Raw genomic sequence first — 11845 nt, 5'->3', positions numbered from 1 at the left:
AAGTTATTTTTTTATAGCATAAAATAACCATGCGATATTCAGTTTACTAGACTGTTCCAGTTACTTCTTCCCAGTTTGCTTTCTTCAAATACAATTTGACACAAATTTAAGAAATCAATAAAAAAAGATCATTCCAAACTATTTGGAAAGAAAAAAATCAAACACTAGTCATTGTGACCATGGACATAAAGACACATAGCTACAAATGAGTAATTCATTTATTTGCAATTTATTTAGTGCATTATTTTTGGACATCAAGAATAATTTCTATGGAGAAGGGTAAACTCCATATTGATTTTCGACTATACTTTCTTAAATAATATCTTGTGAATGATACATTTAACCAAAGTGTTTCATTGTGTCTTTCACAAACATTTCTTCAGCTCATGTGCACATTACACCGATTTTGTAAACATGCTCAAGTGTATATCTTATGTCACAGGGGCCTATACAGTTGTGGTATCGCAGAAGGATGGTGTCCTTCACTAATACATCATTGGAAAAATGTCTTACGTAAATAATGCATCAGATGAAACTCCAAATGCAGATGTTGAGCTCCATTTGGGATAAAGAATATAATAGCAGAGGAAGTAAAAAGCTTTAGTGGTGCAGAGATCACTGATGGGCAAGGCGTAAATTAGAAAAAAGCTTCTAGAAATTAGGAAAGAGCTTCTAGCTAACCCTTTAAATCCTTGTACTTGTGGTATATGTCAACTATTATCTGTTTGGTGAAATATGAAAGGCATCACATTTACCTGACTCAGATTTTCTCCAAAACTGTGACTCTAAAATTAAGAAAATGTGGCTTTCTACAAAAGGAAATCATTATCAATCCTACTGTCTTTATGATGCATCTTTTAATTTACTTTGTTAGAAAAGAAACAGAGCATGCATTTGAAAACACTTCCAAATGCACCTCAAAACTACTCGAGCGGAAGCCCATGTAAATGCAGTACCAGTGTCGACTATAATTGGGGTTTAAGGTATTCATTTGATGTCATCTTCTGAGGGAAAGAAAATCTTCTATCACTACACGAGGGCATGAAGTAAACATTCACGCTCACTAAAGCAAGCCTGGTTCACACAGCTTTCATACTATCCGTTTAATGAGCAACAGGAAGAGACCTAATGACTTAGTGACTTAAATAAAGCTATTAAGAGCTGAAAGGACAATTAAATTAAATCTCCAGCTGTTCTGCTTTCCCATGGGCCTGAGGCTTTGCAGCATGGGGCAAAGCCTCACCATGCTAAGACAATTAATGCAACAACTTGGGGAGTTAAGAAGGCTACTGTGCCGTACCGTGTAGGCACTGCACACTAAAGACCGTCAAATTAGTTACTGATAAAATGATAAACTGATCTGATTATTACTAAATTAATAATGGCTTGTATATAAATTCAACTGCAGAACCCCCATTTAAGTGCCAGTACATTTTATACATATTATTTTAGAATTACATAGTAATTTTCCTAAAGGGAAAAATAGTGCTGATACATTTTGGCTTTATAATAATTTACTCTTCCTACAAGCACCTGCAAAATATAACTGCAATTAAATAAAAACAAAAGCAAAGAGAAAATAATGTATTTCCTATTCTGGCCAACAACTGCAATAAGACAGGATAAAGATAAACAGGGGAAAAAAGGCATCAAAGACACAATAATACAGATTAGCCACATCTATGCCTGTGGGCCAGAATGACTCACCTTTATAGAGTATATGACAAAAGCTTTTCTACAATGAGCACTGGTTCTGGGCGACAGGGTACTGAACTGATGGAAGATGAGTATAATGTGTTTTTCATGTAGTCTCCACAAGGGAGTGTGGTTGGGTTGAAATTTTGAAATGTAGCCAGACCTTTGAACCATATCCCAACGACATGCACGTCACCCTCCTCAGCACCAATGAGAGCCCATAAACCTCCAGCAACAACCCCCCTCCCCCCACACTAACTCAACATCACATACATTTTCCTAACTTCCATTTAAAACTTCACTCCGCTTGACCGTCACACTCCACATGCATCGGCTCTGGTACCGGTTCTGCCCCTGCGCCCTCCCCAGCCTCGGCCTGGGGCTCGGCCTGGGGGGCCATCTCTTCGTCCCCGTCCCTGTCCCCCACCCCCTGTGCCTGCGCCTCCTCCTCCTCCTCCCCACCCTCGCGGGTGCGGAACAGGAGCTCCCCCTGCTGGATGACCTGCTCCGTGCCCTGCCAGGTGGCCTCTCCGGCGTACTGCTGGTAGAAGTCGGTGTCGGCCTGGAACATGACCAGCGCCTGGGCTGTGTGGATGCGCACGTGCTGGGCCAGGGAGCTGGCATCCAGGAACTTCTCCCCACACGAGTCACATGCATACAGGATCTGGGTGTTGGGATCTGGGAGAAGAATTGGACACGTGGACATGTTAGCAACACACCACTAGCAATCAGACAACAGGGTAAAACACTGCAAGGTATAGGTAACGTACTTTGTAAATCTGTGTGAAAGACTGGTTTCCAGGGTTACTGCAAGAACTGACTTCAACAGCTTAGTTTTACTTGAGCATTACAAGTTAAGAATCATGTTTCAAGGTCAGTTCTTGTGCTCTAACAAAGTGAAACCAAACTCTGCATGAATTACTGGAACTACTAGGTTTGTTTGCCAATCAGAATAAAGCAACGCGTGCAGTTTCTGTGCAGTTATTTGCGCTGTGTGTGGTCATGCGTTTGGTCATGTGAGTGGTCAGGTGACTCTGCGTTGGCCTCACCCGCTTCCTGCACCTTCTCCACTGCTTTTGTTATTTCTGCTTTCAGAGCCTCGGTCTCGTCTGCAGACACCGACGCCGCCACGGGCACCACTGCGGAGGGAGCAGATTTCAGTGAGAAATAGACGTGCGCCTCGCTCCTGTCTGAGCCTGTGAAACCACTCTCATCTGTCTAATTAACACAGAGACTAGAGTGCTTGTTAATATCCTGATCCCGTTCCCATAAAAGCTCTCAATTCACTCTGTTCCTCATGAACATAAATTTTTCACTTTCCTTCAACGTTCCCTCTATCAGTACTGCCTGCACATTCTCTGCCCAGGTACTGATTCACAGGCACGTGCTGATTACAAAACGTGCCTACCTCAGCAGCCTTGACATTTTTCTCTTTTTTTATTTTATTAAATAACAAGTAAAACACATCAAATAACAAAACAACAAAACAAGCACAGGACTAGACAACACACAAAACTGCAACTGAAGGAGTCTTCATTTAAATGCAAACTCTTCTATTACGTAGAATTTCCACATTGTCTTTTGCATCCTGAGTCCTTTCAGGCACCACTGATTCTCCCCTCTAGCCTGTCCTCATTCCCCTTACTGCCCAACAGGGGGGCGCTCTCTGACCTGTGAGCTGAGCGACCGCGCTGGCGGCCAGGGCCTCGGTCGCCAGGGTGACGATGTCGTCCGTGGTGACGGTGACGATGTTGACCTCGCTGTCGTCCAGCTCGGACGCGGACGTGGAGGCGGGGCGCAGTTTGTCCGCCCCGCTGCCCCCGTCACTGTCGCTGCCCGCCACCACCAGCCTCTTCATGCCCGCCTTGCCCTGGTGCACGGTCTTCACGTGCGACCGCAGGTTGTCCACGCGGTTGAATCCCCGGCCGCACTTGTCACAAAGGAAGGGCTTCTCCCCTGAGAAACGGTGACACAGAGGACAGGATTTAAAGTAAACTCTACAGAAAATAATAAAATTGGAAAGTTGCGTAATTAGTTGGAAATGATAGGAGGAGTTCGGATATGGACGCACATTATCACCGCATGCACTGATACACATATTCCACAAGGTGGAGACAATTTCTGCTAATTTTACTGCAACCCATCATCAAGTGGGGAAGTTCGACATGTAAATAGACTGAGAGCAAAAGGGTTGTGGTGCATGAACTACCCCAGCCAACAAAATCCATAATCAGAAATCTGCTGGCACCAAACAATCCCAGAATGCTCACTGCAGCAGAGCTTTCCAGACTCTTATCATAATATATTCAGCCATCACAAAGGTCCAGGAAAGTGGAAGGTATGTGTCCTTTTAACCAAATCATTACCTGTGTGAATGATGATATGCTTCGAGAGGTCCCCAACATTAACAAAAGCCTTGTTGCAGACATGACACTTGTGTGGCCGGATGTTGTCATGGTGACGTATGTGATTGGCCAGCTGGCTGGACTGCACAAACCTGAAAGGAGAGAGAGAGCGAGCGATGGAAAGAGAGAAAAGGAGCGAAGGAGGCAGGGATGCAATATTCTGTGACGCGTAAAACTGCAGCGTCTGTCGGAATCTCAATGAGGCAATAAACGGCACGCAATCAATTCCACGCCGTTGGCGGCTAACCTTTTGCCACAGCGATCGCAGACGTAGGGCTTCTCTCCGGTGTGCTGTCGCACGTGAGCGATGAGCGAGCTGGCCTGGGTGAAGCCCTTTCCACACAGGAGACACAGGCACGGCTTCTCCCCTGCAAATCACATACCATAATACACATTCACACACACAGGGCTGCAATGATACACATTCACACACACAGGCCTGCCATGATACACATTCACACACACAGGGCTGCAATGATACACATTCACACACACAGGGCTGCAATGATACACATTCACACACACGGGCTGCAATAATAGACATTCACACACACAGGGCTGCAATGATACACATTCACACACACAGTGCAGTGACACACTGTCATTATACAGAACAACATGCTATGGCATATATTTTGCTGTGCCATGTACTATGCTACAGTGCAATAAACTGAGAGGTGGATAATTGCAGTACTTAAGTGCTATTACATAATCAGTGTGTCTGTTTTTAAGCAGGGGTGTCATACAGCAGGCAAAGGCCCTGTATGCAGTGTATAACTTCATCCAACGCAAGATCTTTTCACGGGGGCCAAAATCACTGGTCGTGCTACTTGTTATCTTTAGATGAGAGGTTTTGCGTAATGCCTATATGAAGAAGGCCAGTAATACAGGAGTGGTACCTGTATGAATACAGACAAGTCTCTATCTGAGTGCAGGTGAGAGTGGTACCTGTATGAATATGGATGTGTCTCTGTACGTGAGTGCAGGTGAGAGTGGTACCTGTATGAATACGGACGTGCCTCTGTATGTGAGTGCAGGTGAGAGTGGTACCTGTATGAATATGGATGTGTCTCTGTACGTGAGTGCAGGTGAGAGTGGTACCTGTATGAATATGGATGTGTCTCTGTACGTGAGTGCAGGTGAGAGTGGTACCTGTATGAATATGGATGTGTCTCTGTATGTGAGTGCAGGTGAGAGTGGTACCTGTATGAATACGGACGTGTCTCTGTATGTAAGTGCAGGTGAGAATGGTACCTGTATGAATACGGACGTGTCTCTGTACGTGAGTGCAGGTGAGAGTGGTACCTGTATGAATACGGATGTGTCTCTGTACGTGAGTGCAGGTGAGAGTGGTACCTGTATGAATACGGACGTGTCTCTGTACGTGAGTGCAGGTGAGAGTGGTACCTGTATGAATACGGATGTGTCTCTGTACGTGAGTGCAGGTGAGAGTGGTACCTGTATGAATATGGATGTGTCTCTGTATGTGAGTGCAGGTGAGAGTGGTACCTGTATGAATACGGACGTGTCTCTGTTTGTGAGTGCAGGTGAGAGTGGTACCTGTATGAATACGGACGTGTCTCTGCAGAGCCCCTGGGTCAGCGAAAGCTCTCTGGCAGTGCATGCAGACGTAGGGCTTCTCCCCACTGTGCACCCGCAGGTGTCTCTTTAGGTTACCTGTACAGGGACACCACACTGTCAGTCACATGTACACAGGTACACCACACTGTCAGTCACATGTACACAGGTACACCACACTGTCAGTCACATGTACACAGGTACACCACACTGTCAGTCGCATGTACACGGGTACGCATATTTTCCGAGCCGTTGCCACTCTGTCGTGCCCTTACCCGAGGTGGTGAACTGTTTCCCACACTCTTTGCACTTCAGAGGGCCGTCTGTGATGTGGATCTTCAGGTGAGCCTTCAGGTTTCCTATCTGAAAGAACACAGATACAGCCTGATGACCACATCATTCACATAGGGTGGCAGTGTAGTATAATGGTCAGAGAACTGGCCATGTAAACAGGAAGATGCTGGATAATAATCTGCTAAACGCCTGTAGCGTAATGTTATCCTTATGGGGATTAATTACAGAAATATATCAACCAAATATGCTGCTAAAATGGGAAGGCCTCTAAAACATCACAAGGGTGAAATGTATATATTTGTGCACTCCTGGGTGAGTGATAGCTCCATCTCACCTAGTTGAACCTCTTGTCGCAGTGTGGACACTTACCTGGTTCAATCTCTTGTGCAGTGTGGACCTTCACCTGGTTGAACCGCTTGTCGCAGTGCGGTCCCTCACCTGGTTGAACCTCTTGTCGCAGTGTGGACCCTCACCAGTTTGAACAGCGCGTCGCAGTGCGGACACTCACCTGGTTGAACCTCTTGTCGCAGTGCGGACACTTGTGGCCCTTGTCGGTGTCGTGCGTCTCCAGATGGCGCATCTTGGCGGTGGGGTCGGAGAAGGCGCGTTCGCAGTAGTCGCAGTGGTAGGGCTTCTCCCCGCTGTGCACCAGCTGGTGGCGCTTCAGGTTGCCCGACGTGGTGAAGAGCTTGCCGCAGTCGTCGCAGCTGTAGCGCGCCTCCCCCGTGTGCCGCTTGCGGTGAAGGTTCAGGAGGCTGATCTGGCGGTAACTCTTACCGCACGCTCCGCAGCTGTACGGCTTCACTGGGCTGGGGGGTGAACCAGGGGTGGGGGTGTGGAGGTGAGAAGGGTGGATGGATTTATAAATAAGGAGGAGGAGATCAGAATTTGACTGGTCGACAGACAAAACAGGCCATGTGTCCTAATTAGATTCTTGTAAGACATAATTTCTCTCACGATGCAGCAGTGTTTCCAACCCAACCCTGTTTCTGGAGATTTACCGTCCTGTATGTTTTAATTTCAACCCTAACAAAAGACACCTCATTCAACAGCTATTGAGCCAGTAGTAGAAATATGTGTGCAAAATTAGGGTTGAAATGGGGCGACATGGCTCAGGCAGTAAGACCAGTCATCTGGCAGTCGGAGGGTTGCCGGTTCGATCCCCCGCCCGGGCTGTGTCGAAGTGTCCCTGAGCAAGACACCTAACCCCCAAATGCTCCTGACGAGCTGGTCGGTACCTTGCATGACAGCCAATCACTGTCGGTGTCTGAGTGTGTGAATGAGAAGCATCAATTGTACAGCGCTTTGGATAAAGGCGCTATATAAATGCCAACCATTTACCATTTACCAAATGAAACAGGGATGGGTACAACTGCGACGCAGGATAAAAACAGAATGAAATGAGCAGAATCCCCGCCCCTGTGCTGACCTGTGGGTCTTCTCGTGAGCCTTGCATGCGGCGGGGTCGGAGAAGGCCTTGTGACAGTCTCTGCAGCTGAAGGGCTTCTCTCCCGTGTGTATGCGGATGTGTCTCTTAAAGTTCCCCGTGTGAGTGAACTTCTTCCCGCAGTCCTGGGACAGGGAGATCATTACCCCAGAGTGAGTTTCATACACATGGAACACCAGACACACAGATGTGAGATTGAGGCCTTGTAAAACATGGCCTCGGTTTTAAGACTGAGGCACGCGGGCAGACCCCCCCCCTCACCTCGCACTTATGCGTTACGGAGCCATACGCTCGGGACTCGCTGCGGTCAGTGAACGTCCCCGACCGCGACTGCTTCCCCTCTCCTCCGCTGTCATCCACTGCGCCATCCTCATCCTCTTCCTCATCCATCATCTCTCCCTCCTCCAGCTCCTCTCCCTCCTCATCATCCTCCTCCTCCTCCTCCTCCATCCCCTCTTCCTCTCCTCCGTCTCCCTCGTCTTCCTCCAGATCTGCAGTGGTGCCCTCATCACCGTCAACCTTCTGCCTGCTCTCCGTGCCCGAGTCTTCATCTGAAACACAAAAAATACATTTTAGACACAAGTAAAATAAACAGCAAGACATACTACTGAATACTATAGAATTAAGCAGTGGTTTCCAACCCTGTACTTCGAGATCCATCCCGTAGGTTTTCATTTCAACCCTAATTTGGCACGCGTGATTCCACTAATTAGCAGCTCAATGAGCTCTGAGCTGTTGACTGAGGTGTGCTTTGTTAGGGTTGGAATGAAAACCTACAGGATGGTACAGTAGCTCTCCAGGAACAGGGTTGACACTGGAACATAGCATAAGGAGGTGCTGTTTTCAGTCGGCAAGTTTACCTTGTGAGACAGCGTGATGCACCATGCACTTGGTCCTGCTCCTGCGTGTGCTTACGTGAGAACTGCCTGCTGCGGACTTGAGTGAGACTTCTGAAAGAGCAACGCAGTCACTTATTAACACGGATGCCCGGGGGGGAACATGCACACAGGAAAACTATGTTGAATGGTACATAAACACACAGAAAAGCAGATACTGACTGGGCAAGTAGTCAACGTCACTGGGATCGTCCTGAAACTCTGGGACTTCTTTCGCCGGTGCCTGTCCCTTCTCTTTCTCCTCTGGCCCTTTAGCTGGGGCTTCCGCTTTTCTGGGACGGGCAGGGGGGGTGGGCTTAGGCGGGGCAGCCGGCTGACCGTCGCCTGCCTGCTCGCTGGCCGCATCGCGCGCTGTTTTTGGCAGTTGGCCAGTCTCGCTGGCAGAAGCCGCTCCTGGAGGGGGGCCAGGTCCATCACCCGAGGCTAGGGGGCCTTCCTGAACACCCCGTGTGTCCTCCTGCTCCGACGCCCTGCTCAGGGTCTGTTCCCCCTTGGACCCCACTTCTGACGCCTCCCTCACCCATTTCGGGCACCGCTCCACCATCTTCTCTGCATCTGAGTGAGGAAGGCATGAGGCAGGGACAAAGTTCAAGTTAAACAGCAACTTTTCTGTCATCAGTCCCGTTTAGTGAGAACATCCATGCACCAGCACCTTTATATTCAGTCATTAATTCCTATAACCTATAACTTACTTCAAACCACATTCATGTAGATAAGGATGTAGATAGGATGCAGTCTGTTGCCTAGTAGGTCCCTGGAAGGTTGGTGGTTCAAGCCCTGGTGTTGGCACAATAAAATCTGCACAGCTATTGGGTCTTGAGCAAGGCCCTTAACCTCACCCTCCCCTGTTTAGTTTAATCAACTATCGCTTTGGAAAAAAGCTAAATAATAATAATAATAATGATAATTATTATTATTATAACAACATTTGTCAGCCATCTCATATTTTCTCACATAGGATGGATTTTAGAGGTAATTAAGTGTGCAAATTCAGTGTAGGGCAAGACCAGTCTTTACTCACCGGCTGATCCGGCATTGCCCGATGTGGCATTAGCGAGGGACCGGTAGGCCTTACAGGCATTGACAATCTCCTGCATCTGGAGAAATGTGGCCACTGCCAGCACATCGTCCACATTCTGCGGGCACAGGCACAGCTTGGCCGTGTACATGAACTCCAGGATCTGCCCCAGACCTGTGAGGAACAGACACCGTGGAGCTGTCAATCAGGAACCCACACAGACGTGAAATCTAAGGAGTGAAATCTAAGGAGAAAAAAGGCTCCACAGTCCAGAAAATTACTCAGATATGCAAAATGCAGTATCTTTTTATGTGAAAGACATATGTTTGTCTTTTGCCTTTTGACAAGTTTTCCTTGATTAAAAAGATATTGTGCATTTATGTGCATTTGATATTAACTTTATTCAGCATTTCCACACCCAATTTAAGTCTTGAGCGTAGTAAATCGAGACGCTGTCCATGGGCTATCTGCACACTCTGCAGAACATGGCCAACATCTCTGAGGTCCTAAGATGGCACGTGCTAAACCTGTGAAACAGAAAAAACAGAACGAATGGGGAACCGGACACAAATAGGCACGGCGAACGCACCTGCAGCATTGCTGATGTCCAAATGTACCACATCTTTCTGGTCTAAAAAGAGCGTGCGGAAGTAGGCACTGCATGCAGCGAGCACGGCCTTGTGGGCCTTGAAGTCGATGCCGTCCACCACAAAGGTGCAGTCACACAACAGGCCCAGCTGCCGCTGGTGGTTCAGCTGCTCCAGAACCTTGCCACTGTGCCAGGGGAAGTCCATTGTGGAGACAGTGGGACGCAGTGGCTTATGGGTAATACAGTGGTCTCAGTCAGCTTCTGAAACATGGCACAGAGGGATGAGTATATATCAGTCAAAAGTGATTCAAAAGTGGGACTGTGACGGCTAGTGTATTACAGAAGGTCAGCGGTTAGATTCCCGGTGTAGCCACAATAAGATCCGCACAGCCGTTGGCCCTTAACCCTGCATTGCTCCAGGGGGGATTGTCTCCTGCTTAGTCTAATCAACTGTATGTCGCTCTGGATAAGAGCGTCTGCCAAATGCCATTAATGTAATGTAATGTAATGTAATGTAATGAATGTCACATGGACTATATTTAATTGGGTTCTGATCATTAATATCAAGCCACTCCGTTAGTGTTTTGACCTCCAACAGAACATATACAGTGTGCAGCATACCATAATAAAAATACGCAGTTCTCACCATAACACTAACTTGTGAAGCACAGCAGGGCATTCCCATAAAGGGTTTATTTATGGACCGGACTTGAAACTGTTAAATATCTCGGACTTAATAGGTGTGCGTGGTTCTGGCTCCACAACTGAAATATTAAAGCTGAAATTTTGAGTGGAATTCTGTATTTCTAAGATTTTAAGAGCACTCGGGCAAAATAATTCAAACTTAGCTGGAACCATAGCTGGATCTCTAGATATTGTAGTTCTCATTTATGCTTTATGCTCATGCATTTTACGCCTGAAATCATTAATGTTCACATGTTTGACGGATTTCACTTTGGCTTCTATGAAGCCAGCGTCGTATACAGTCTAGTAACCCGGGACGCTAAACTGCTGGCTAACGAAGTAATATAGGAAATAAGGGAACTAATGTTTAACGGAGTGCTGCTTCGAAACGAGCATGGTTCTCTGTGAACGTTGTTGGTCAGCTGGCTAAGCTAGTTCTTTTACCCTCGATTGAGATGGGAAAAGCCGTTAAAGTCACAACCGAGCAAGACAGCTAGCTAGCGAGATAAATTAGCAATGGAGACGGGTGACCGAAATTGAAAGCACTAATTCTTCTTAAAGAACGTACAGTGTAACCGATGCATGGAAAGCATGCAGAAAAGACAAAACACTTCATTTTCTCAGGCTTTTGGTTGACGATGCAGCGGATTGATTATATATCCTCTATCCCTCTATGCTCTCTATCCGGGATTAATTCAGCGTGCCTAGTAGACTAGACACACCATACGGACAAACAAGATGGCGGTAGAGACATAGGGAGGCCTGTGTCTGTCGGTTTGTCCTTTGAGCCTCGTCCTTTCTGTTCTCTTTACCCTCTACAACATACTACAACCTTAAACGACATGTTAACAGCTTTGTCGTCGCGTACCTTTATTCCAATGTCATTTATAGTGGTGTTTTTGACGATTTTTTCTACACTTCGTTGATCCCGTCCAATCGAGTGATTCGGTGATCGATCTCTCTGCTCAGACTAGATCCGCCGCCATCTTCTGCTCTCTGATCGATTGATAGTGGCCGGGTGGCTAGTCAACCTTTGCGCACGCGCAGACGCGCCCCCCACGCCTGTGACGCTGCAATGTACACACCACACACCACACGGGGCGCGCCCTGCATGCGTCGTGTGCACAGAACTGCATTACTGTGTGGTGGTCATCCGTTTTCGAAAAGCATACCAGAAGTTACAACAAGGGTGCTTTTGAGCTTTGTTTGTAAAGTAATGCTACATTTTGGTAAAACAAA

The 11845-nt window shown here is 47.1% G+C and overlaps 1 protein-coding gene across 3 annotated transcripts; it reads right to left on the bottom strand.

Moving 5' to 3' along the window:
- Positions 1–200: 200 nt before the first annotated feature.
- zbtb17 (zinc finger and BTB domain containing 17) lies at positions 201–11615 on the bottom strand. Of its 3 annotated transcripts, XM_061257385.1 has the most exons (15): positions 11475–11615; positions 9923–10183; positions 9337–9507; positions 8478–8870; positions 8280–8369; positions 7681–7970; positions 7402–7544; positions 6481–6781; positions 5954–6041; positions 5661–5777; positions 4348–4468; positions 4062–4192; positions 3367–3651; positions 2745–2834; positions 201–2373 (listed from the first exon to the last, which is right to left on the bottom strand). In XM_061257385.1, exons 2-15 carry the CDS (start codon positions 10125–10127, stop codon positions 1994–1996), a joined length of 2805 nt encoding a protein of 934 aa, XP_061113369.1. In that variant the 5' UTR covers positions 10128–10183; positions 11475–11615; the 3' UTR covers positions 201–1993. The 3 variants fall into 3 exon arrangements, with proteins under 3 accessions (XP_061113369.1, XP_061113370.1, XP_061113372.1); XM_061257386.1 differs by lacking the exons at positions 9923–10183; positions 11475–11615 and adding an exon at positions 9752–9887; XM_061257388.1 differs by lacking the exons at positions 9337–9507; positions 9923–10183; positions 11475–11615 and adding an exon at positions 9008–9321.
- Between the last annotated feature and the right edge of the window lie 230 nt (positions 11616–11845).

The sequence above is a fragment of the Conger conger genome, chromosome 10 (assembly GCF_963514075.1).
Source record: "Conger conger chromosome 10, fConCon1.1, whole genome shotgun sequence".
Classification (NCBI taxonomy): domain Eukaryota; kingdom Metazoa; phylum Chordata; class Actinopteri; order Anguilliformes; family Congridae; genus Conger; species Conger conger.
The sequence above is the reverse complement of the archived record's forward strand: the minus strand, read 5'-3'. Positions and strand labels throughout refer to the sequence as shown.

Bases quoted from the DNA above. Each gene is read 5' to 3' on its own strand.
- zbtb17 (XM_061257385.1), bottom strand. From the start codon at position 10,127: ATGGACTTCCCCTGGCACAGTGGCAAGGTTCTGGAGCAGCTGAACCAC. The intron at 6,042-6,480 runs GTGAGTGTCCGC...GTGTTCTTTCAG, and splicing joins GCGACAAGAGGTTCAACCAG to ATAGGAAACCTGAAGGCTCA. The intron at 2,374-2,744 runs GTGAGGCCAACG...TTCTTCTCCCAG, and splicing joins GGAGAAGGTGCAGGAAGCGG to ATCCCAACACCCAGATCCTG.